Consider the following 27,087-nt stretch of genomic DNA (forward strand, 5'->3'; position numbering starts at 1 on the left):
ATCATCTTCTCAAGCCTTGTCGACTGGAACACCTTGTATATAAAATCATCGAGACAAGAGGACAAGGAGGAGAAGAAGAGAATAAGTACACGAAGGTAGTCGTTTGTCGGAGGAAGAATAATGCGTTCCATTCTCTCGCGCGGATAGCAGTTTGTCAGTGTCGCCCCGGTGTGCCTCGTCGGAAATAACATCCGGTCACGTTTCGCCTTTAGAAAGAAACGAGAGAAATCTGTCGATGCAAATCGTCGCGGATCTAAGAGCGTGCAATAAAAGATCTTCAACGAGAGATCGATATATATATATATATATATATAAATTCAAATTCTCTGATAAAAAAAAATCTAATTTATCGTATCTCGGATTTTTATATTATCCATGATTATTATCATGGACTAAATTATACTTTGCATCGAAGGACGGGAGCTGCACGTTCTCCGGGGACACGTTGGACGTTGGGCTTGTTACACGAATCAGACATCGTTTGTTAATTGATCTATTATGTAACGGCATTTCGCAACGCGTTTAATTGGAGAAATTGGTGGCGCAGAGGGCAAATCCGGCCGGGGACCGGCGTTAATTGGAAATTCGAGCGTGCTTGTATAAATAATGTTAATAAATCGTTAATGCAACCAAGAAGATGTCCAAGAAGGGACAAACCCTTCCGCCTGTTCAACGTTTCTTCCAATTTTTCTCTTTTCAATTCCTCTTCTTCATATTCGAATAACTTGCCAATTCTCAATTCCTCTTCTTATATTGCTAATTTTCAATTTTCGATTCCACTTTCAACCGAGTCGTTGTTTAATTCGATCGAAAAATCCTGTTCACTTAGAATGCTTTCACCAATGCTTTCGAAAAATAATTCGTTCCATCCTAATATATAGGTTAATGATTTATCCTCCTCCTTTTCTTCTCTCCTTTCTTTCTCTTTTTCTAGTTTTTTTTTTTTCAACCTCGATTCCTTTCTCGCTTCTGTAAATTTCCTCCTTCTTAAGACTTGTCAGTAGTTTGCATCAGAACTACTTGAGCAGATCAGGATTCTTCCTCGACACGGCGATATTATCCTCTTTTCCATCTCTGCTTTTAACTCTTTCGCCTGTAAAATATTTTACCATTGTTATCGTTTAATCGTGTCTTTTTTCTTTTTTTTCTAAAAAAAGTTTTGAAAACTTGTCTCTCTCTCTCTCTCTTTTCTTTTTCTTTTTTAAATTAATGTAAGATATATTAGAGAGAAGAGAAGAATGATCTAATAATCGCGTTTTGATCAATATTATTTGAAATTTTCACTCTGCTACAGGTTAACATCGATAATTTTCTTACCAGTTGTCCGACAGGCCGATAAACATTTGCCCTCGATCAGATTTCGTATCGAGGCGACATCCACAGTTGAGCGGCTGGCATCGACATTCACGTCCAGAGGTTAACAACCCTCGAGTACTACAGATATCTACGTGGAATCGTGGAAATTCGGTATTCTGTTCGAAAATCGATGAAATCGAAACAGACTACATCGACAATATTCATATTTCAATTTTTAATTTTGTTTCTTCAACGGATAAAGAGGTATTCGTGTTAAAACCGTGAGAGAACTTCGTAATGGGCATTAAAAACACTGATAACGCGACACTAGCGCCACAGCGACCATGAATTACTAGCAGTTAATGTATTAAATTTATCCATTTTATTTATTTATGCATCTTTCTACTTTTTCGAATATTAAAAAATCTAATATTCGTTGCCAAAAGTTTCTTACTTGTCTTGTTGAGTTTCTTTTCGGCGTTACAGTTTTCCAATAAAAATTAAATTTCCGCTTATAATTTTTACCGATTTAAATCGAGGCTGAAAAACCTTTTATTAATTATTCCTTTTTTTTTTCTTTATTATAAATATAAAATACACTTCGAAATGAATTAACCAAGATATTATTTCATTTTTTTTAGAAACACAAATCTTAAAAACTTAATCAATTCGTCTCGTGAAAATCGTTAATATAATACAAAAACTACACGTGCAAAGATACAACAGCCTCGAATATTAAAATATAGCGCGACACGTAGGAACACGAGACACAGTAGAAAAAGTGAAGAAACTCGAGAAAACTCGGGAGGGAGGGATTCACGGGGCACCGTGTGTCTCGGTTATTCATATTTTATTCGGTCTCGACCCGGTCGGGTCGTGGGCCGCTCTGGGTTCTCGGCACTCGGGGCGGTCGGTATATTTCTAAAAATAGTGGTGCATCGAATAACGAGCCGGCCGCGCGCCGCGAACAGTTGAAGTTTGCATTGTGAACGCGTACAGTCCTGTATACTGTACTGCTCTACTCCCATGTAACCGAAGATTTGACCCAATGACCCAACGGACGGAGCCGAAACTAGGCGGAAACGGCCGATCTCCTGTTTCGCCCGTCTCTCACTCTGTCTCTTGCGCACCCACCGGCGACCGCCTCTCTCTCTCTCTCGCTTCTCTGCGCTGTTTTACACTCGTATTTTTCTTCCTTTCGTTCACCTTTGGTAAGTACTTCGACCGTGTTCATTTTTCCGACAAACTGGTCAATAACCACCGTATAAATTTTGCTTAGTTCGCACAAGGCCTTGAACATCGATTATCAGGGTCGTATATGATTGATGTTATGGAAGTTGGACAATTGCATAGAGGTTTATAATAAATTGTACGTGTCTGCTGCTTATCCTTCTCGTTTCGAATAAAAAAAATCCTCGATATTGGAATGAAGAATCAATTCCGCTATTTATTGCGGAAAGTGTTACATGTTTAATTTTTTTTTTTTTTTTTGTTCCAATATCGAAATGTTTCTTGACGTAAAATGAAAAGAATTCTATTTCAAATTCTTTTCGACTTCTGATCCAGTCATATTGGGATTAAGAATCTATTTTACTACTCTCCAAGTACTCTCCAATTTACATTCCGATTTTTGAGCAATTATACAGGATTCAGGATTCAATATATTTGTGAAATTCTCTAATCTTTGTACACGAACTTTCTTACTCTGATCTTTAGAATTCGGATATATTAACATATTTGGTGTATTAAATATTGGTACGGTTAAATCCACTTTGATGCATATCGAGGTAACAAGACTGGCTAAGTTTCGCTACTGTTGCCATTAATGTTACTATTGTTACCGCTGCGTGCACCCGTCTATTCAATCGACTGGTCTGTCCTTGCCTATAGATGTCATCGATTAAGCTGTTAACAATTGTGACCGCGAAAAAAATACGCGTCTATCTACTTTGTATGCGATACTTCCGGTAATGAATGATGTTTCAAGGTTATCGATGAAGATTCTTCCGCCAGTACCGTTCTTAAGGGGTGCAATAATTGCCCCCAAATTTGTACAATTCTTTTTTATTAATTCTTTCAAATTATTGAATTTTGAATATAATCAAAAATGATGAAAATTTTTTGCTTTTTAAATTTAATATTAAAAAGAAAAGTTTTCAATCCAATTCCATTACGAAACAAATTTTTCAGTTTTCTTTAAGTGAATTTTTAAATGTTTTTCGAGATACGAAAATATTTTTATTTTTCTACGTTGCTATAAAAATATCTTTGGAAAAGATGAACTAAGTAAAAGTAGATTTCATTTTTTAAAATCAGACCGATTATTGTACAATTTTTTTCTTTTTTTCACAGTTACAACATTAAGTTTAAAACATCGACTTTTTTACTTATACTCTTCTGTATCTCTGTATGTATGTTTAAAATTAAAGTTAGCCTTATATTTAAGATGAAAACGATAAAATATCTCGTAAAACCGTTTCTCAATCGAATGATTCGAGGGATCGATTCGATCGGAATACGATCTTCACCACGCCTAGAAGAACTGGGAGGAACGAAAATTTACATTGATCGACGTGCGAACCGTGTATATATTGCGATCGATATCACGTGCCAGTATTATAAGAATGGTGAGTGGGTGTGTTGTGGAAGGTGCATTAAGAGAGCAGCATCAACTGACATTGATACTAACGTGATTGACAAGAAATGAAAATATCTTCTATGAATATGATCTTTCTAAATTATATGTATTTAACAAAACTATTGATATTATATATATTTAACAAAAATTATTCCAACAACTTAATTTCTTATTTTGAAAATTATTTAAAAATTAGGAAATTGAATGAACTATTGATTCTATTTGAATAGTTCAATTGTTCTACGTTAAAAATTCAATTCTTTATGTTTTAAAAATTTGTAAAAATAAGAGATTAAGAAATTATTAGATTAAGTTAGATTATTTGCATAAATAATCCAATTCTTTTATGTAAGAATTTAATTCCTTAGAATAATGTTTGAAAATTATTAGCTTTTTATTATTATTTAAAATATCGAAATAAAAACAAAAAATTGTCGAGACCGAAGAAAAACCTTCAACAATTCTCAAAATATTAAGCTTGATCTATTTATCTTCGTAATTAAATCGAAAAAAGAATGAAAAACTTTGAAACAATATTTTCCAGAATGCTAACCGCACGAACTTCCTGTTTCTCGAAGAAACAATCGAACAAAGAAGAATACACACTGTCCAGCGCGAAAATTTCTTTAATAGACGGAAAGAGAGAGAGAGAGAGAGAGAGAGAGAGAGAAAAGAACCTTGTATTTTTATCGGCATGAAAATCGGCGTGGCAAACATTCGACGGGGGGAACGAATAGTTTTTATCGAAAATCGACATTCTCCAGTCTAACCGTTGCGAGGAAACAGGACTCCGTTGCCCTTTACCGTTGTAATGAAATTCAGTTTCTCTATTCGAGTTGAAAATGTAAATTCTCGTGCAGAAGCGGCTCTTCAATTTTTTTCGTACACGTATAAAGTTCCCTACGATTTCCACGAGCCCCAAAGGCTCGATATTATTGGCCCAATGTTCCAGTCAATTTTTCACACAGCCGCGTATTCCTTTCTCTCTCTCTTTCGTCCTCTCCGGAATTATTAACCGTTCCGTGAAGCAACAACTGTGCAAACACTCGCGCAGGCCCTCGCAGGAGAAGGAGGAGGAGGTAAGTTAAAGCGAGGTTTCAAGATACGGACGCGTTCGCACTCGTGATAATTTTCCGCTATTTTTGCACTAGTCTCTCCTCTTCCATTCTTTCGCTTCCTTTTTTTACTCTCTTTATTTTCGGTTCACGCGCTTTAAATCGTACGTTACGGATCTGGTGCGGGCACGAAAAAAAAAATAAAAAAAATCTAGAATGTTTGTATACACGTGGATTGATTCTAGAATTCAAAAAAAAAAAGGATAAAAGAAGTATTTCTTTGGTATAGAAGAAGAATATCGAGTTGCAACAGGTAATTGAAGTTTCAAATATATTAATATATTATAATACGCCACGATATTTTTATGTGTAAATATCTGTGTGTCTAGTTATAATTTAATAAACAAGTCTCTTTACTTTATTTTTGTTTCGCTAATATATATTAAGGTACATATATCAATATTTGTACATCAATCATTTTTCTCTCATATAAGTTTATACACGTATATAGGACACAACCGGTTAAGGGGTTAATCGTCAATTGGAAAAGAAATTGTCGACAGATTCCAAAAATACCTGCAAGTTTATCGAGCCGATAAAGCATTATGTACCTCTATTGAAAATTTCCTGCATCCCTCACAAAGGGATGAAAAGACTGAATACGCGTGGCATCCGCCTTCACGAAAGGTCACCGATGCTGCGTTTCGATCGTATCCCTGAAAAATCACCAACCGTCCTCCGCGCAAATACTATATAACATCGTATAACGATCGTATCGTCAATTTCTTCATAAGTACGATAATAAAGGTAACACAATATCGTCGTTCTTGTTGGAAAGAAAAACTCATCATGATTCTTCTTATATTTTGATACGTTATTGGAACGTTATTGGAAATTTATCACGCCCGTGAGCAACTACTCTTTCAAACCAGAGGAGACGTAAGTTAAAATTTTTAACTTAGGCATGGAAAATAAAAAGAACGGTCTTACCTTGCAAATATCAAGAAGACGAGGAAAGAATAATCGAAATAATCCTCTTATTAAAAAAATAAGTTTAAAAACGCTAATAAACGAAGATTCTGAAGTAATGCTTCGAAAAAAGAGAAAAGTACACGTATTATCGAATAACCGTTCGATTTAAAAACACACATTGGCGTGTGCAAGATATTCGGAACGAGTCGGAGAGATTCGGGTGAGATCGGAAAAGATGGTACGAAGACGAACGAAATCGAGCGAAACCGAACGAAGTGTATCTTGCATAAAGTCAAATCTGATTTCTGGTCGTTTCGACAATAATCGAATGTAATCGACTTTATAATTTTTAAATTAATCGCTTCTTATGCTTTGCATGCGACTTATATATCTTTCGTTTATTTAGAAGGAAGTATTCGGAAATAGTGTGGCTAATGGAGGAAGGAGAAATTAATATCCCTGATCACTAGGGTGTCTTTGCAATCGCTTAACGCAACTATGAAAGTTCGTTGGAGATTCTTGTCCTCCTCGACAGCTTATTAATTCATTCTCGCTTTAACAAGCTCTCGCCACTTACTCGCCCCATTCTACGGCGTTAATCACGCCTCGATGATAATTAACACGAGCGTCGAACGATCAATCTTTCAGGTATCCCTTTGTCCGATGTGTTCTTTTTCTCGATAATCGAATCTTTTTAATAAGTGATTCGCTAATTTATATTATTTTGCGCGAAAAAAAAATCACTCACGTTACCAAAAATATCGTAGACATTATAGAAATTAATTCGAATAAAATTTATCGTTTAAAGATCGTTCGATCTTGAGAAATAAAAGTGAATTTTTTCCTAGCTTTCCCATCTTTTCCATTCGAAAAACTTTTCTATCCGAAGTATTCTCGCAAGTTTTCAAACAACAAATATCAATTTCAATTTATTTCAAAAAACCTTTTAACCCTTTGTATTGTATTTTTAACCAAAATTGAACATCAGTTAATTATCCCAAGTTTCTTTGCATCTTAAATTCTCACTTTTAACAATTTTTTCATCGCGCATATTTCAGGTTGAAACTCATAAAAAAAAAGTTACGAGAGAATTCCAATGATCCGTAACGATAAATAACAAAGTTGCAACCATTTTATAAATATCGAATATTGGATCAAATTTAAAGCAGTGGTTTCTGCGTGTCTAAAATTAAAAAAAAAAAAAAAAAGAGATAAATATATCATCCGGATCAAACACCTTTGTTAGTTGAATTCAAACATTTAGAAAACTGATAAAATGATTACGATATTATACATAAGATATTAGTAGTTATGAAAAAGAGAAGAATGGAAAAGATAGAAAGATTTCGAGAAAGAAAAGAAGGTCTTGGAACCTCAATCGTGTTTAATCCTCGTTGAAAATTAACGTCGTACGGGAAATTTCCTTTCAACGATCGAACCGGATCGTTCTTCGATGAAATATCCGGGCAATTAATTGGTCTCGACTCGTTCAGTAACCCTGATTCTCCTTCGATGCGGATTATAACCCACCCCACAATTCTTTCTTTTTTTTTTTATTAAATCTAATAATTCAAAGAAACTTTGAACGAAGAAAGAAATCATATTTGAATCGCGAGTCAATTATTTTTATTTACTAGTTTCTATATTTGGTGGTATAATAATGAAAACAACCTAAACATTTTGATTATAAATTAAATGTGTATTTCCTTATTTAAGCGGTATAATTATAAAATCATTTGTTCCAAGAAAAAAGTAAGAAGGAGAAATTAGGAAACGGAAAAGAAGGGGGAAAAGAAGAGAGAGAAAAAAACGGAAGAAACAAACGAAGAGTTGATATATAACTCGGTTTCTTTCTTAGTGCCCTCTTCTCAACCGTTTCTCGTCCGTTTAGCGACATTGTTGAAAGGTTAATGGCCAATTGCCTGAAGAAGTCGACAACACAGCACACCTGCCCCTTCCTTCCCTTATGAGAGTCGCAGAACCGTTTTTCCACGAGGACGAAAAACACCGCGAGAGCAGGCTACGTGACTGTTGTGACTCTTGACGAACTCTCTCTCTCTCTCTCTCTCTCTCTCTTTCGTCGCTAGTTAATTCATTCTCGTCACGTTTGAACTGAGGACGTAACAACCTGTGTATAAGGACCAGAAGTGCGAACGAGAGGGAAAGTGGTTTACGCTCTTGCGCGAGACAAAGTACACCGATACCTCCGATATCTTTTCTTCTTTCTATAATATATTTGTCCGTGAAAAATATTTGTCCGTGTTGTTTTATTTATCGTAAACGGATTATTCGATGGATATTTTTTTATGAGAAAATTTAAATTTTCACTCGAGATTGAGAGGATTTTTTTTCAAAATATTTACCTTTGAAAGCATAGATTCGTGTTTTCGTAATGCTGAAGAGAGAGAGAGAGAGAGAGAGAGAGATCGTAAGCGTATCGTAGATAATGGATTTTTACGGAGAATTTTTTAAGACTAAAATTAATCTTAATCTTAAAAGCATTGATTTTATACGTGTCTTTTTATATTTTTCATAACGTTGAAAAATATTATCGAGAAGAAATTTATTATAAATAATAAATTGTTAAAACATTTCTCGCGATCCATTTTTCAAATCTGCTTTTAAAAATATTTTTAAGGCTTTGAATTATATATGGAAAAAAAAAATAATGGAATTTCTTCTCGACTCGTTCTCCCTGCATCATTATTATTCCATTGTTACGTTTATAATCATTTTAAACCATACGTAATTTAATTAAAATTACTTAAATTTATTTCATCATTATTTTCAACATTAAAAAAGTCATCATCGTGTCATTTAAATTTTAGATGCATAAATATATAATAATGCCTCATTTTCCATCTCGAATATATATCAACACCTCGTAGAACAATCGAAAATTGAACGTGTTGAACAGATCGAATCCTCCTTCTCTGCGTTGACAACATGATCTCGAGTTCCAACCCAGTCCCAGGAGTGAAGAAGCTGCGGGAGGAGTAGGTCGAAAGTCTATAGGATTATTATGCTCGCAGCTCTGAGGAATATTCGAGAAACCCTTCTGTCTTTCCAGACGCGTTGAATCGAGTGTTCGAGAAAAATTCGTGGATACAATGAAAGGTGTCATTAAGGGAAATTTTCCAAATTGAATCGCAATCGATCAGAAGTGACAAGATTTCGAAAGTTTTTTCGCATTGGATTTGAATTTATACGGATATAAAGAGAATTTATAAATTTGATATTTTATCGAGAATTATCGTCCAAGAGGATGGTATTGATGAAAATAGAAATCGTGGAAGAGGGAAGCGAGACAAATTTGGAAGAAGATTGGAAGGTCGAAGGATTCTATTGGATTAAGAAAACTAGACGTGGCTTTTAAACTTTTATTTGGAGGAACGACGTGGTGTATTGATCTAATAAAGATAACGAAATACCGAAAGTTCGCGTTTCATGGCGGTGGCCAGCTGGCAAAAATTTCTCAGAGATACCATTTCCCAAAGTCGCATCGAAATGGAACGCTCTTTGATACGAGCCTCTGGAGGTAGGTGGCCGGCCTTACAGCCATCCAATATTTTCTATCCTTGTCTGTTCCCCAAGGTAGTCGGACCGTTTGTCACCGATTGCGAGGAAATATCGAGAAACGATACTAAAAATCTCGAGAATCTAAGCTTTTAAAAATGGTGGTGATCGAATCATTTCCGGCTTCATATGCGAAAACGCCTCCAGAGAAATTAATTATACGAAAATTTAACGGGTATTCTATATTTCAGGTAGATAGAATTCCAACGAGTCGATGCAAAAATGGGAACGTTTCGAATCGATTTGAAAGATTCTGGAAAGATGTTCTTATTTTCAGATATAATTCAAAGTTTTCGCGACAGCTTTAAAAAATCGATTCTAACGTATCGAAATTAAAAGTAAAAGTTTAAAAAAAAAAAATATCGGTCGCAGTTTATTGCAAGTTGAGGCTAGAGCCTGTACGTAGGCAACCAGTTTAACCGATTTAACTTTTTTGATTTGACGAAGGAGGTTCCAAACAATTTGAAAGTAAAAAATTCTGATTAAAAGTCAATTCTATCGAAATTGATTGAAATTAACGTGAAAATTAGTTTATAAAAATATCGGTTGCAATTTATTGTAAATTGATGCTAGAAACGCCTGTACGTAGGCAACCGGCTTGGCCGGCTAGCTTCCAACGAGTAGTTAAGTCTGAAATAAAGTAGACGCTGCGTCGAATCTGATCCAGCCAATCGACGAATAACGAAATTTGAACGATTTCTATATTGCCTGAATTCGTGTTCATTTATGTGAAACCACGTGATTATTTCATCAAGACGTGTTCCCTGATTACATATACGTGTTGCTATAATTCAGGTATAATTAATTCAAGTTCCAGAACGCAAACGTGTCCATATCCATGGATCTTGAGAATCTGAGATATGCTATCGGTTAATGGGTCAATGCCGTGGGCATTTACACTTGGTTTAACCCTTTTGCAACGGCTTATTCATCCTCGGTGACCTTTGACCACCGCCGATGAACCGTGGTCCGACAATTTTTTCCTCGCCGTCGAGGAAACCCTCGATCCTTCGAAGAAAATACTTTTTCACATAGAAATATATGAAATTGCACGTCGATCATTTCGTTAAAAATATGAAAGATACGTTCGATGTCTATTATAGATCTAGAATCTTTTTATACTATTCCATTAAGTTTTTCGCTTAGACTCGACGCACAATGATTTTTCGATTGTATTTGTTCGCTGTTGGAAAGAAGCAAAGAAACGCGGCATCGAGATTATACAAAAGACTATAAACAGATACGAATAAATATTATTCGAGCGTTTTAAATAAAATTATTATTTAAATTAAATTTAATCGAAACTTAATTAATTAATTAATTTTTCAAATCATTTCATACCTTCACGGTTATTACGGTTATTAGGCGAAGACAAATATTTACGACGGATACATCATTATCACAGACAAAGTGAAATAGAAATTATTCTATCTCACTCTGTCTCGATATGTCCATCGTCGATCTTTGTCACTTTCCTCAGCCAATAATAACGACACGTGATGGCAGGAGAGGGGGAATAGAGCGTGAGAGTGCACGCTTTACCTAGCTTTATCTTTCTACGAACGCGGTAACAGTATACGCATCACATTTTCAACTCGAGAAATGAGGAAAAATATATAATGGTAAAAAAAGTCGGTCGTGTGCACCGGACCTTAAGTTTGAAGGAAGGCCAATTAACGCTCGGTTACTTCACACGTGTACCGTGAATCCAAACAAACGCGATAAAAGGCACAGAAACAGATATCGTAAAATACACGCTTCTCATCCAATTATATTAATTAAATATCCCTGGACGATAGATAGAAAAGTGAGCGACGACGATACAACAACGTTCCGTTAACGATATTTGCGAATAATTTGCAAAAAAATTGTTTCTCCTTATTTATTATCCATTTCACTCTTCTCATTAACGAGATATAATTACAATTATATTTATTCTTGTCGCGTTTGGAATTAAATAGAATATCATCGTGCAATAAGCTTCCAAGTGTAAGCGATGTTGTTGCTTGTTATCGTTTGTTCGAAATTCATCGCGCTCGCCGCACGTGGCTGCTCGATTCCGTCGTATCATCATCGAATAAACATCGAATAATCGTTGTTTCATCAATTGTATAAATAAGGATGCAAAAGTCAATAGACAAGATGTAAGTAATCATTTTACACAGGCTTACAGTATGTTCACTTTTCGCCGGCCCCCGCGTGTATTCAAAAGGGTTAAACCGTGTAACGAAGCGGAATCTACCATGGTCATCGCGAGTAATCTCGTTATACGGAGGTAACTTTTATCTCTCCACACTTGCCGCAGTTACGTAAAGTTATTAGCTTGACCTATTTCCGCAACGAGGAGAAACACGGAGAGGGAGGAGGGGAGGGAGAAAGAAGAAAAGCGAACGAAGGAGCACGCACTCGGAGAAAATCCCATAAATTCTTATGCAAAACCTCGTGGAATCGATTCGTCTCCATTTCCTCCTCTTCTCGCCTCGCCACCTCCCTCCCCCAACCCCACTCCCCGGTTTCCCACCGGTTCATCTATCCGTGCGCGCAGCGAATCGACGAAGAAAAAGAAAAAGACTCGGTTATTCGGTGGAATGATCGATCGATCGGAAAAAGAAACCAAGCAAAAGTCTCGTGTAGCACGTTACTCACGTTGACTGCTGCTCCGTCGTATGATGTTCTCGAGGAATGTGTTTTGCGGGGCGACCAGGCCCCTGCGCCCCCCTGGCATCCTTTCTTCCTTGAATGATCCCGGATCCTGGTCGCTGCGGCTATCAGGATCTCGTCCAGCCTCTGGCTACGACGAACACGTGCTGTTTCCCTCGCCTCATGCCCAACAACGACAACCTTCTTTCATCGATCACTCCCTTCTCCCCCTCTATCTCTCCTTCTATCTTTCTTCTTCTTTTATCTTACTGCTACGCTGCACAAATGCACACGCGCAACAACAACAACGCGGGGAATGCACACGATCACTAACTGAATGTCATGATCCGAGGATAGTTCACCATTGTGGTATCGGCCGTAATATCACTTGTCGGCGGTCTCACATCCGCGCTGGAACTGGTCCAAACGAGAACAACCGCTGCGGCGATCTGCCGTATCCTTTACCAAACACACTGTGGTATTATCAAAACGTCAACCAATTGTCCCGCGCACATTCGCGTTAATCCTTGCCGAGTTAGTTCGCACGTGCGATCTTCAAACCCGTGAACTTTACAGTCTTTCGATCTTCTCCACGGCTGGAATCACGATCGCACGGACAGAAGAAAAGCTTTTACGATTCTCTCGCGCAATGTCCAGTGTTTTCTCTCTCTCCTTCTCTCTTCCTCTATATATATATATACACACACACATGCACGTATACAGAATACTCGAATCGGATTGGATTCCGGCGGAAAGAAAAATGAGAAGGGGGAGGGGAGAGAGAGCGGGGGGGGAGGAAAGAAAAAGTAAAGAAAGAGAAAAGTACAAGTAAGAAGAAATAAGAATGAATGGGGGAAAAACGCGAATTATCCAGGAACGAATCTCGGACGATTTCAGGATCCGCCTGGTTGCAACCTAGACGTCTCTATCGTCACCTGAACACGAACGGTCCTCCGTTGATCCAACGACCAGCGTTCGCACACCTCCTCCAGCTTGTCGCGTGCACCAGCTCCGCGTCCCTCGTGGATGTGGCCAGCGATGAAGGGGAGGCTGGTGTCGGGCCGTCTTGGATCTTCGTCGTGGGCGAAGAAGAATAAACGACGGGCGGCGGCCGTGAAGAAGGGAATACGTGAGAGGGGGTGGAGGGGGGCGGTGATCCGGATTTATCGAGGCACCGACCACGACAACGATGGGCTCGCGGAAGTGTCCTCGGCTGGTGGACGCGCGATCGATGACCCATCTAACCGCAGTCCTTCCAGGTGATCGCGCGCGCTATCACGGATACCCGACGGCAAGTAATTAGACGACTGCGCGCTACCTGCCACCTCGTTCTCCACATCCTCGGCGTCCTCCTCGGCGTCGGTGCAGCTGGTGCCCGCGGAGGAGGACATCCCTTAAACAGGGGAACGTAGTCGGGCAAGAATCGTCGATCACATCTTCATCGCCCGATTTCACGATCGACACGATCCTCTTCGATCTTGTATCGTCGATCTCCGGGTATGTGGCGTGTCGAGTTTTCGAGGATGATCCCGACGATTGAAATTGGAAAAATTAAATACGACGTGGGAAGCGTGAGTTTTCTCGGGCGATCAATCTGGAAATGAAAGATACAATAAACGATGTTATTATTTTGTTTTTTAAAAAAAATATGAGAAGAATGTTGGAATATCGTTGTTTGAATTAAAAGATTAAAGAATTTTTCTTATTGAACGGATATATCGTGTTGTACTATGAATTTGTATAAAATCTGTGGGAAAAAGCAATGTAAAAATGTATCCCCGTGGTTGTTTCTCGAACATTCAGAAAGAGGAGAATAATTGGGTCGGAAGTATTCGATCGACGATAAAATTCTGTCCAGATATTGCACCATCGTGAACCGTTTTAATGCTTGTCACACTCGAAACGAACGTAATAAGAAGGTTCTGTTTCTCTATTTCTTTTTTTTATTCGATAATAAAATCCAACACGAAGGAAATGGCGTGTAACAAAATGGCCTACGGAAGAAAAACTGTAGAATGTTTCAAATAACGAATTAACTTTACATAACCTATGTATCGACAGCCTATTCGATATGACGGTTTCGTTAAAAAAAATCTCGAATTCTTAACCTATTTCTTTTCTATGATAATTCGCAACATTTGGTAACAAAATGCAAGAAAAATATATATTTTCGATTGAAAAAACAAAAAATCAGTCTTTTAACGATGTAACGTTTATTCACCGATCATTCTCGAAGCTAAAACGTCTTTCGAGTGCACGCTCTCGAATCGATCGTACTTCGTCGAAATATCGAGAGTTTGCGGCCCACCATTTTCAGGTTAAAGTGTTGAATCAGTTGAATCGTTGAAAACTGCTACGATACTTTCGAATTATCGAATTCTAGCAGTGATGCAATCTTCGTAAATTACGTCGAATTGTTTCATGGCAGTTGCTTTCCTTCGTTTTCACACGTAAACACATTTGCGCAGCACTACTCTCGTCCTGCCCGCCATAATTAGTAATACTTGACAGACAGTGGCGCCATCGACTGTCTGAATTATCGATCAACTATCGATAATTTACTGACCATTGCTGACCATCGTTCGATTCTAGTAAGTTTGATCTAACCTTAATACACACGTAGAAAGTTTATTAAAAAAAATTGTGTAATGTTAAAAGAAATGTATATAATTAAATTACAGTGCAATTACATTTAACGTACTTTCATTCTTTTCTTTTAGTATTATTATATTAAAGTTAATTAATCATTATTATTATATCATTATTATCTTGAAATTTTTAACGATATTATACATCAACTTGACAAACACCAAGTGATCTTGCTACTTGTTATTGAAACGAGTGTTTCAAAGTGTTTCTATTTCTGTCAATACAATGAAAGATTGAAAATAGAAAAGCTGATGCAGAAGCAAGTGATTTTTCTCGAAAACGAACGTTCCTTTAATGCTTCACGAACAATTGCAAGATATATCGACTGCAACTTAGCAAATTCGAAGGAAGGATTTTTCAATCGTATCTCAGGGAATGAAATTCGAACAGGCTCTCGCTCGGACCACTCGAGGGAAAGATTACTTTTCCTCTTTTCGCGTAGCTGTCGCCATGTTAGATCTTTGCTCGATATCCTTTGTTCTTTCAATCCTGCTGTCATTGGGGATATCGATAGGACTCGTCTCGAAAATTGTTCCTATTAATATCTTTTCGTACATTTTTCTTTCTATCCCTTTCGTTTCCAAAAATAATTTCTCACTCTTAAATTAATATTATTCGTTATTATTAATATCGATTTTAAAAATAAGCGACATTTAACATTAAAAAATCTTCTTTCTTCCAGTACTCGAGTCGAAGTTAAGCTAATCCACCGTTAAACAAGTAAACTGAGAACACGGCGCAGAATGTCTCTATTCTCCATCGAATGACGAAAAGCAAAGAAGCAATAAAGGAGAAGACAAAGCGTCTCTAAGGTGGCTCGACCGCCTAAAAGCAACTATTCTACACGTTTTTCAAGAATTAGGTAGCCGTCCCTATGAGTTTTGTCCGCGGGCAAAGAAAGCATCGAAGTAAAGAGAATGGATGATATCGCAGGAGCAACTCGTACGATCAGCCCGCAAGTAACCCGAGATAAGAATAAGGATCGTCCAGAGAATTGGTGAAATTATACGATTTTTTTTTTTTTCTCCTACGATATATGGATTTCGAAGGAACGTTAATCCTTCTCCATAAATTTATTTCTCCAACGTTCGATCTCCCAATGCTTTTCTTAATTTTTTTTCCATTGCATCTCCAGATAGAATCCGACTGTTCGCGACACGAATCTCGACCGATTGTGAAATCCAAATTATCCAAAGTGACGAAATGAGAAAGAATTTTAAATCAGCAGCGAATATACAGAGGTAAAAAAAAAATCATTCAAAATTTCTCCCCTCGAAACTTTCCTTGGAATAATAATCGGTATAATTTACAGAGAGAGCAGAGATATATTTCGGGAGCAAACCGTCAGAGTGAAGTTGAGACAACGGTTTCCCATTTTCCGATCGGTGTTCCCCTCCTCTGTCGTCGACACTTCCGGGGGATCAGCTTGTCGCTGGGAGGAGTGCCAGAGCGCTGCTCGATGAGAAGAAAGGCGAAGGAAAAGGGCAAAGACCGTGGCGGGAAAGAGGTCACCCGGATTTCGAGCGGGCTTTGCCTCACCAGAGAAAACCGGAGTCGTGTCTCAAGGTGGCCCATCGTTTTTCGCAAGGGGAGTTTTTGGCACCACGGTCGCCCTCATTTGCCCACTCGGAATGATCGATCGATCCAAAACTATGCTTCTATCGCTACGATTTTAGTCGATAAGGATAGAGAACAAAAGAGAACAAATGTGTAATTGCTTCAAAGGATACTATTCTTATATATATGTGTATATATATATATATATACTGTTTTAAAAATTTTTTACTAATCTCTCAATTTCTTAATCGCACAGGATCACTTTCTGGCCGACCCATCGCCCTGCCTCGTCCACCACTTTACAATTTACCTTGGAAAAAGAGGCTGTTCAACTTAATTGAATTCACGCCCTACGAGTATAACGCGAGGAGCAATTAAAAGAGCGATGAAGTAGCCCTTCGGGGGAAGCACTCTGAAAAATAACGTTCATTTTGCTCGAAGAAATCATCTTCGCTTATCCGAGAGATGGCGATTCCACGATAATGAAAGCTCGAGAGAATGGAGATCTGAATCCGACTTCGACCAACGTTGGATCACACGCGTGCGGTGTTGGAGAAGCGTTTTCGAAACTTTTGGCCAGGGATGGCCGACAGGGTCTTCGAAGGCGTCGCGATCGATTGACCTTCCTCGACTGCGTTTCCGGCCTTACCTTGCACCTGCGAGAAGGCAAAGGGCAAACGAGATTGACAGATTGATAAATAGCTCGAGAAACCAGCGTGAACAAGAGCGATGTTAACGAGTTAAGATACGTTCGAAAGGATAATGAAATTAACACATTCGATCGGATCGATTTTTTATCAGAAATTTTAATTACACGAGAATTATGCGTTGAGAATATAGAATAGATCCTTTGGACAAGTTATCGTCGATTCGGTTTAACACGTTCGTCATCCACATTTGGGTGAGAAGAAAAGTAAGATTTTAACTCTTTGTACTCGTATTTATTAAAAGTCCCTAGAATGTAATTATTTATGTAATTCTATTATACATATATTTACTAATATAAGTATATGTATAATAATAAAATGTAGGATAACGAGTATATGGCGACATACGAGTACAAAGCTTTTAAAAGAAATTTAACATGTTCTTCACCACGTGACATCTTCTTATAAGAAGAAAAGTAAGATTTTAACTCGTATTTGTACTCATATTTATACTTAAGAATCCCTAAAATGTAATTATATGTAATTATATTGTATTTATACATACATTTACTAATCTAAGTATATGTATAATAAAATGCGGGATAGCAAATATGTGGCGATATACGAGTTGAAAGCAGAATTTTAAAAGAAATTTACTACGTCATCTATATTTGACTTGTTCAAGAAAAGTAAGATTTTAACTCTTTGCACTCTTTGCACTTTATATTAACCAATCAAGTAACAAGAGTTCCTAGAATGTAATTATATTATACATATATTTACTGATGTAAATACATATATATACATATATTCACTAATGCAGGCGAATTTTAAAAGAAATTTAAATAAGATTGGAATAAGAATTGAAATACAAATATAGAATGTACATTGGAATCACAGAATTTGAAATATAAGAACAATAGAAACAGAAAAGAGGGAAAAGTATGATCTTAGCGATCACCACTCTTTATACTATTTTCAAATCTAAAATTATACCGTTTATGGTAACGTAGGAGGCGTTGTTACGAATCTCCACCGATAATACAGAACCGACTTGAAGTTGGTCAACCATCAATTAGAGGCTTACATTCGGAATGCTTAAGATCGACTTTGGAAAGTTTTGGAACGGTTGAAACGGACAAAGAAGTAGAAGTAGAGGCACTGAGAGCATAACTGATTCAGGATTCAAGTAGTTACAGGTGATTAATGAAAACTAAGAATTGATATATATATATATAAGTATATCCCAATTAAATTTTATTTTAAAATAAAAATATTAAAACTATTTCAGTTTACGTTCTTACAATCTTTCGTACAGTGACATTTCGACCTCGGTGAGAAACACGACTGAATCACGCTGGCTGACGAACGTTCCTCGAAAAAGGATTAATTAAGTGCACGTGTACACTCGAAAAGTCCCCGTTTTCCCAAATTCCGTCCCCGTATCGCTCGTACATCGCGAGAGGACGTCTCGCGTACGAAAAGTTCGCGGCCCCTTAAATTCGTAACGTGGAATGACGTCATTGGTGAGCGCGCGCGCAAACGTCCCTGTTTCGCGATCCGCAAACGTCGTTTCCCGTCGATTCGTGCCACGGGGGCACCGCCATCGTAAAGCCATTTCGGGGATCTCGCGGCACATAAATTATAAAATCGACCGACGCCGGATCGTCTGTGCAACGGCCGGCATCTGGGACGCCGCGGAAGAATATTTCCCTCGCTTGTTCGATTCCGTTTATTACTTCAGATTTATACTCGATCGAGTGCAATGGAAACGTTCTACTCGTTTAGGAGAACTTCTCGAAACGATTTCCATCCATATTTTTATTCCTCCAGCTCGTGAACGTGACGAAACGAGAGAGTCAAAAGTGAGTGATACGATACGTTTAATATACCGGTGCCTTTGTTGTTTCGTTGCATTTTTTTCTTTTTTTTTTTTTTTTTTAGACAAGAACTAATATCGCGAAGAACGAAGAATTGCGGAGGAGGGAAGAGGATTGTCGAGGATGAAAGAGAAAGGTAAGGAAAGTAAAGGTGCAAAAGGTAGAGAAGGTGCAACAGATCGGTGTTATACGAAATTCGGGCCACGAGGTGTATACACAGTATACAATTTTCGATTTCCCACGAGAGGCCAGGCGAATTCATAACCCAATCGGCAAGCAAGGGAGAAACAGTACCGATAAATTCGGTGACGCAATGCGATCTCCTTTCTTTATTTTTGTTATATTTAATCCATATATATATATATATATATTTTCTCTCTCTCTTTTTCTGGATTATCAATACTTAATCCAATGATGTATGTGATCATGTGATATTATAAGAAAGACAGATAATTTGCATTATCTCGGTCTAAATGAAAAACTCGTTTCAGGTACAACACAATCGATCCTCGACACTCGTCACTTGCGTTCACAATTGGATGAACGGTCTCGTCGCATCTTGTCTCACACTGATACGATTAAACGAGGAAGAATATGAAACGACGTCGAGTGTTTCTACTCTAAAAAAGGATTGACACGATAGGTGATATATTTCGTCTATTGTGGATGAAAAAAAGAATCCATGGATATTGAGAATGCACCGACTCCGACGATCGAGGTGAATTTGGCAGAAATCCAGAACCACCGTCACCAAAAAGAATGAAAATCCACGACACGGCCGATAATCATCGTAAACGTTGTCGAAGTCGAATCGAGGAGGATCGACGTCAAGAATGAATTAAATAACGTGATTTTCAATCGTTTAACCGCTTATTGTTGGAAAAAAGATTTTTTTTTAAAATCAGAATTAATTAATTTTCAGGCGTGCGTGAATTTTTGATGGAGAGAAAAGGATCTGTTTCGTATCGTGATCAATCGTTCGTGCAGACCACGTTGACTCTATCCACACAGGAGTGTATAGCGTAAGCGTTGTTCTATGGCTACAATTTGCTCGTAAATCGATCGAGTGTTTAACAATGGAAAAATGGAATAATGGAAATTGATGTATGTCAAAGAGTTCTGATAAATTTGGGTAAACAAATAGAATAGGAAGATACTCCCTGGAAATATGTTCTTTGATATAAGGATAGAAAAAATATTTTGAAAATTCTAAGCTTGGAACGATATTTTGAAAATCTTTGAAATGACATCGAAGACTTGGTATGGAAAAGGAATTCTTGAAATTGACAAGAATTTCGGGCTTCCCTAACCTCCGATGACCCAAATATTTTCCCTTCTGACTGATGCAGAATTGCAGTAAGAGATCAGGCGTGCTCTTTCAAAAAAATTATCCCATGATAAAATGATGAATCGTGATTGAGAAAGTAAAAAAAAAAAAAAATCTACAAGGAAAAGACAAACTGTATAAGAATCACTGGGAAAAATTGTCACGATAATTTTTGTTAGGTTGCCCTGACCTATCCAACGTACGCTTTTTAACACGCTCGTCTCTCGAGATTAACCCACCGATTGATCCACGCTCTACTTCCACTTCTCTGTTTCAATTTTACTTCGTTCGAATCGAAGTATCCGATCGAAAGGGATGCTCTGTGATTCTTACGCATATCGATTGCGATTCTAGCACACCACATCTTCCCTGACCTTGTCCCCCAAGTTTCCACATCGTCGTTTTGTCGTTTGGCACAATCCACGTCTCTCTGTTCATTAATCGAGTCGAACGTACTGGGCCGGTCCACTCGTAGAATTTGACATATGCGTGTCAAAATATTTTTCCATAACCAGCCATATATATCCTCGAATTCTCTGTTATTATCACAATAATCCAAAATAACTGATATCGAGTGTTAAAGAGTCGTATAAGAGAGATATAGAAACGGAGAAATCAAGAAAATCAGATCACGAATCTCGAGCGTTAAAAACAAAGGGAAGAAAGAGAAAAGAAAGGAGAAAAGCAGAGTTCGATGGCGCACCACGCGACCGCAATGATGATCATTCCAAGAATAGAGACATCACCGATATTTTACGTATTAAATGGATATGGATATGATATTGCGTATTCTGAATCGTTACCGATAAAGATTTAATATCCTATGAAACGTGGCCGATCTTCGTTATCTGCGATGGCTAAGCAGGGTGGTTCCGTCCATCGCGTTTCTGGATCGTATCGCCCCGAGGATCGATCGTGGTCGGGTGCACACGCGCTGACCGGTTGCGGTACGCGTTCGGGCAACGCGTCCCGGACACGTTTCGCCAACTTCGAACAGAGAGAATCGCGATTAACGAGACGAGCGATGTCGAGGCGAATCTTTCATCGAGGATTGATTCTTGTTCTCGGGTTCTTGCAATTTTCCAAATTTTACTTTTTGCTCCTCGTTTCCATTCCTTGACCCTTTTCAAAGTAGCAAACGTCGTTCTAGTCTAGACACATGCCTGATCGTCCTTGTCTAATCGTGCGTACGTATGCGACGTACGAGACTCGCGCGCGCGCTGATCAGCACATATACTCGCGCGCATAAGGCTTTCGAAACCCAGCCGTATGGTAGGCTGTCCGAATGGCAACTGAGACTCACCCTTTGTGGAGGCGCTGACTACCCCAACCCCGATACCGCTATCCCCTCCACACCGTAGTTTCTCCCATCACTCCGGTATCCTTCTAATCCCCGTGGCGCGGCGCTCGCGCTCTTACGTGATTTCGACTCGCGATTCCTTCAGATCTCCCTCTCTTCGCGAGGTTAGAAACGACGAAATTTTCTTTCTTCTTTATCGAAATCTTGTTGTCAATTGGTTCGAGGAATATTTTGTAATTGAAGTAAAAATTGCACGAGAAAGAAAACTTAATTTGCAAAATAATATTGCGTTTTCGCACATTATTGTTCTTCGAAAAATAAAAACATCTGATCAGAATAGCTTTAACAAACAGGATTTTTCTTCAGTTTCGATAGATAGCGTCACGAAAAGAGAATTAAATATTATTTCATTACGGAGGATTTCATTATATTAGAATATAGAAAGAGGAACATTGATGATTTAAAACAAATTTTTAATCACAACGTTGTAAATGTTAAAATTTTATCAAAGGAAAATTAAACGAATTCTCAGAATTCAATAAAAAACATTTCATACGGAAAGGATTGAAAAAATACGTTAAGGATACGTGACGAAGAAAATTGTCGTCGTATCACGTTTCGTGCCACGTGGATCACCGTTGACCCACATTTCTATTCTACGTCGCGAAGAACATTTACTTCCATCAAACAAACAACGAATGAAAACAATACGAAATAATACGCGATTGAATATCGTAAATCATAATATTATGATATTTTTATCCAAAATCAATTTCAAAATTATTAAACGCTTAAAATAAGTTATTCTGTTACAGAATAGAGAATAGATTCGAGTGAGAATTTCCATTATTTCTGAATAAATTTGGACTCATTGAGCTTATTGGGTTAATGGAGATACAATGCATGTACGTGCGTGTACGTGCGGCAAGAATTCGCGAGCGGAAAGGAGACAAGCTAGAGCCAGAGGCGTTTCTTGTTATCCGTGAATTTCCGGCCGAGCTGTTTACCGCTTCAACCAACGATCTTATAATTACTTAAACAATGTACAACCACATAGTTGCTTGACTCTGAGTGCTACTTCCTCCAAACGTATTGCATTAATGAAGTTTTCTTCCGTATTCCATCTTAAAAGCGCGAGAACTTTTTTAATTAAAATTTTTTTTCTTTTTATTTTCTTTCATTAAAATGATGAATAATTAACGAAGAAAATATTTGTCACACAAAGAAAGATGTTAGAACGTGAGTTAGAAGAAGAAATGCTTAATTCTTCGAATCCTGACTATCTGTGTTGCTTCTCTATAAAATATTAAAATATATTAAAACGAAATGGGAAGATGAAGTATAACTTTTGTATTAACTATTATACAAATATTTTTTCTTTTTGAATCGGAAATTATAATATATTATGATCAATTAAAGAATACTTTTTATAGAAATAAAAATTACGAAAAATGGTGAATATAATGAATATGTTTCTGAAAAAAAAAGTGAAAAGTGGAAAAAAGGTGAAAAAAAGAATAAAGAGAGAGGGATAGAAATTCGATCGAAGTTGTTGAAAAGAGGGCGCCACTTTACTGATCGCCTTATTTTTCTCCTGACTCATTCTGATACTTGCGAAATATACACTTGCTCTATCGCAATAATGATCAACATTTATCATTACATTAAAATTTAGAATTAAAATAAAAAGTAAAAGGTAAATTAAAGCATAACAATATATTCGAACAATATATACGTGTCTGTTTGAAAGTAAAATTCTCGTCAATTGCTCTCGAAAATAATTTTTCATGAATAACAACAACTTGCTATAAGATAATCACATTCGATGTATACTAGCGAGAAATAATTCCTAAAATCAAATTTCGAGAATTCTATTTCTAAATGAATTTACATTTCGATATCTTTCAGAATGAGATGAGATGATTTGATGATATTATATGAAAAAGGGTGATAGCTCCTGATTCACGTTCGCCTATAGAATATTTACACAAGCGCATATGTACACTCTTTGATTCTCTAAGACACTAATTGCGAACCACGTCTGGCTGGCTCTCGAGGCACTAAATTAATTAATGGCATACCAAATGACGAGTCGTGCGAAGACTCGCTCGGCGAGCCCTCATTGCCTGAAAAAAGCAAAATAATACGGCATACGATCGTGCCACGAATATCAATGCTTCTTTCGTTGTCGTCAAGAAGCAGAGAGTCTTATGCTCGTTAACTATGTTGTATCATCCTATCGTTTTTTAACTTCCCTCGTTCCTTTCTTTTTTTCTTCTACTTTGCCCACTTTCTTTCAATTTTTTTTTTTTTTCAATTCTCCTTTTTACCATCAGAACAAATTATGTACGTTCTTTGTGCAATGTCGTAGCTCACGGATGTGATTTAATACAGTCATAATTGTATAAATAGTTCTAATAATACATGTCGTCTCCAAGAAGTCTCCTCTATATTGAATCATAACTCGAAGAAAGATACCAGTATTATTCCTCTATATCGTAAAAATATTCAAGAATACGTAACAATGAAATCAGCCAGCCAAGATATTTCGTTTAATCCCATATTTTCTTTCTCGTAAAAATTTTATGAAACAGCACCATTCTGATCCATAATCCGAGGTATTACGAGGTAACCGGAAAAAAAAGCATTAATTTGTATTTATATCCCCTCTTTATCAACAATTTAACTCGTGTTTGACTCGTAGTTTGCAAGAATCGAATGAATTAAAAAAAAAGCGAAGTAAAAAAAAAAAAAAAACAGTTGAATAAAATTAATTACGCAATTTTTTGCCACTTATGTATGGATAAAATACTCTCGAAGATTCGATTGGCCGATGGCCAAATGTACTTTTATATACGCTTTACTACGCAACATCAGCAAAGTTAACGAAAAAGTTTACGATTGATTTATTATCGTTTAACATCGATACACGAAAACATTGATTTGTCTAGTATTTTATTATAGTATTTTATCTTAGTTGATATATTGAAAAGAAAAAGATTAAATAGTAAAGATTAAAAGTAAAGCAGTTATATATATTTAGAATGCTACGAAAATTATAATAAATTTGCAATATCTTGTGTTTTTGTTGGAATATAGACGATGAAAAATTTGACGATGAAAATTGTAATTAGATCATATATAAAGAAAAATTATATATAAAAAGAATTTAGGACACACAAGATATTGAAATAATAATGTTTTTCCTTTTGATAAAAATTTTGTAAAAAACTTTTGTATTAAAAATTTATTAGATTTTACATACATTAATACGAAACGCAATGCGGAAGAATAAATAGTCACGCATGCACATGCACGCAAAACGGAAGCTCCCGCGTTGCGATATACAAGTAACCTTGATCCACTTTTCACTCCTAGATATGTATATTGCTGTTTCTTTCGATACGAAGAAAGTATGTAAGAACCAATAAAAAACTTTTATAACAACATTCATCGAGATATCATAATCTGAAATTGATAATCTTAAATTATTAATAAATAATCTTTTGACATAACTTCTGCCATATTTTCTTGAAATAAATAAATTTATAAATATGAATGTATATAAATCAACAAAATTTTTATTATAACAAAATTTAATAATTATCCTTGAATAAACGATATTTTATTTACAAATTACATAAACACACTAAATTATCAATCATTCTCAATCTTTGGTTTTCTTCTCTGGAGATTCATCTTCTTCTAAAAGTGCACTTGTTATACCTGCTTTCTTTAATTCAGCTATCAGCTCACCATTTCTGTGCATTTCTAAAAGTATATCACATCCACCTACGAATTCTCCATTTATAAATACTTGAGGTATTGTAGGCCAGTTGGAAAAATCCTTAATACCTAAACAAAAATATATAAATAGTCATTTATTAGAGAAATTTAATCAAATTATATTCAAAGTTTAGTTCTAAGAAAATGCAATAACTTGCACTTAAAAGATTATTAACCTTGTCTAAGTTGTTCATCTTCAAGAACGTTATGAGCATCATACTTAACATTATGCATTCTCAATATCTGTACAACAGCATTGCTAAAGCCACATTTAGGGCTGTCTGGAACACCTTTCATGAACACAACAACTTTGTTTTTCTGTAAATCATAGTTGACATTCATTTATAATCATTCAACACTTTGTGGAATCACCAACATCATATGTGTTTCTGATAACAGCACTTTCGATATACCATTTCTATGAATATTTATATTGTATAATTTAACACAGATAAATTACAAAGATAATATACGAATAAAAGATAAATAAATGATAAAGTTATAATGAATTTCATTTATTTAAAAAGAAAAGTTATCATCAAAATATACATATATGTACCTTAACGAGGTTAGCAATTTTATTAGAAGTTGTTGAAAAACTTCTAACAATAAAACTTCTAAAAGGCATCATTTCTTGCCTATAATTATTTAAAATTTAATAATCAAAACTTTTAATTTTTTGAATTTTTTTATAAAAAAACACAACAAGTTACCCGGTCAACAGATTAATGGATTACGCCATATTAGTTTTTCCTTTCTACTTATAAGAACTAGTATCACCCTCTACAGACGAAATCGAGAAAACATTTTGAAAAATAAGATAATTTTAATTAATAAAGATATTTATAATATTTTGGATCAATTATATAACTAACAATTTTATATAATTATAAAGTAACTAATTTATAACGAACATTGTTTTAAAGATAAGTTGGATAGCTTTGTGATCGATGCGACTATCATATTCTTCTTAATAGTTGTTCACATCCGCTAGATGTCACCATTTCCTAAATTTTTTACCATTTTTAATATTATATAAATTAAATTTTTATAAAAAATTCGCATGCACATATGTATGTAACTACATAATTACATTACATAAATGTAATGACAATATATTAAGTTATATAAACTATAATCTTTTAAATATAAAATTATTTTATATTCATTAATAATAATATTATTATACTTTAATTTAAACTAATTCTATAGTATTAATTTTTACATTCATTTAATATATTATTTTATTATAAAACAAAATTAATTTTTTTTCCATAATGTTTATGAAAGATGAAAAAAATTCAATGACAATTTTTAAAAATACTAACATTTCAACAGTTTCATAAAAAAATATTATCGTATAACCCCGTTTCACCATAGCCACTTCAAATTCGATCTACGTTCATGGCCTACTTCCGAGTCCACGCTTGTAACACAAGGAATTCTGACTACGATACTTTTCAGATCATTAAATATTCTTCTCTCGGTAAATATTAAACGTCATCTCAATGAATCACGTACGACTGAGTGACATTCGGAGCGATAACAAAGGAAAATGTTCATCGTATTAACCTCAAGAATAAATTTCGTATTTTGTTTTCAAATATTTACAGTGAAAAGAATCGTGATAGTCAAACAAAATGATTTTATTTTATTTTATTGTAAAAAATTTTTTTTTATCGATTTTATTTTTCGATTTTTTCACATGATGCAATTACGTGAATATCCATAAATATCGAAAATTATCTTATCTCGTCGATACGT

At 36.1% G+C, this 27,087-nt stretch overlaps 2 protein-coding genes and 1 long non-coding RNA gene across 18 annotated transcripts in view; 1 reads left to right on the top strand and 2 right to left on the bottom strand.

Annotated features, from left to right (window-relative positions):
* The window catches only part of eag (potassium voltage-gated channel protein ether a go-go), a 73,745-nt gene extending 52,566 nt beyond the window's left edge, over window positions 1–21,179 (bottom strand). For 5 of the 7 annotated variants that reach the window (XM_003691855.4, XM_012483898.3, XM_031915191.2 and 2 more), the window contains exons 1-2: window positions 21,041–21,179; window positions 12,184–13,771 (exon numbers count right to left, since the gene is read on the bottom strand). In XM_003691855.4, the coding sequence (XP_003691903.1) occupies window positions 12,184–12,262 (79 nt within the window). In that variant the 5' untranslated portion in view covers window positions 12,263–13,771; window positions 21,041–21,179. Of the gene's footprint in view, window positions 1–12,183; window positions 13,772–14,398; window positions 14,625–21,040 lie in introns of those variants that run through there. The other 2 variants (XM_086905477.1, XM_086905478.1) reach the window with 2 other exon arrangements.
* On the top strand, window positions 2,274–22,996 carry LOC116413990 (uncharacterized). 8 transcript variants are annotated; one of them, XR_015291378.1, is made up of 11 exons: window positions 14,702–14,768; window positions 15,509–15,823; window positions 15,962–16,067; window positions 16,139–16,571; window positions 16,640–17,296; window positions 18,044–18,229; window positions 18,322–18,895; window positions 18,975–19,046; window positions 19,402–19,757; window positions 19,833–19,932; window positions 22,353–22,996. It is a non-coding gene; the product is annotated as an uncharacterized LOC116413990 (long non-coding RNA). The 8 variants fall into 8 exon arrangements; XR_015291372.1 differs by lacking the exon at window positions 14,702–14,768 and adding an exon at window positions 2,274–2,507 and having other exon boundaries at window positions 15,509–16,067; XR_015291375.1 differs by lacking the exon at window positions 14,702–14,768 and adding an exon at window positions 5,139–5,302 and having other exon boundaries at window positions 15,509–16,067.
* Window positions 22,997–25,115: 2,119 nt separating this feature from the next.
* On the bottom strand, window positions 25,116–27,004 carry Grx5 (Glutaredoxin 5). Of its 3 annotated transcripts, none has more exons than XM_086905489.1 (5): window positions 26,652–27,004; window positions 26,037–26,330; window positions 25,883–25,961; window positions 25,500–25,641; window positions 25,116–25,392 (listed from the first exon to the last, which is right to left on the bottom strand). In XM_086905489.1, the coding sequence occupies exons 3-5, from the start codon at window positions 25,952–25,954 to the stop codon at window positions 25,205–25,207; spliced, it is 402 nt and encodes a 133-aa protein (XP_086761615.1). In that variant the 5' UTR covers window positions 25,955–25,961; window positions 26,037–26,330; window positions 26,652–27,004; the 3' UTR covers window positions 25,116–25,204. The 3 variants fall into 3 exon arrangements, with proteins under 3 accessions (XP_086761615.1, XP_086761616.1, XP_086761614.1); XM_086905490.1 differs by having other exon boundaries at window positions 25,500–25,741; XM_086905488.1 differs by having other exon boundaries at window positions 25,883–26,330.
* Window positions 27,005–27,087: the final 83 nt, after the last annotated feature.

This window comes from Apis florea, unplaced genomic scaffold (assembly GCF_048593485.1).
Source record: "Apis florea isolate Af1SG1 unplaced genomic scaffold, ASM4859348v1 contig_2411_pilon, whole genome shotgun sequence".
Classification (NCBI taxonomy): domain Eukaryota; kingdom Metazoa; phylum Arthropoda; class Insecta; order Hymenoptera; family Apidae; genus Apis; species Apis florea.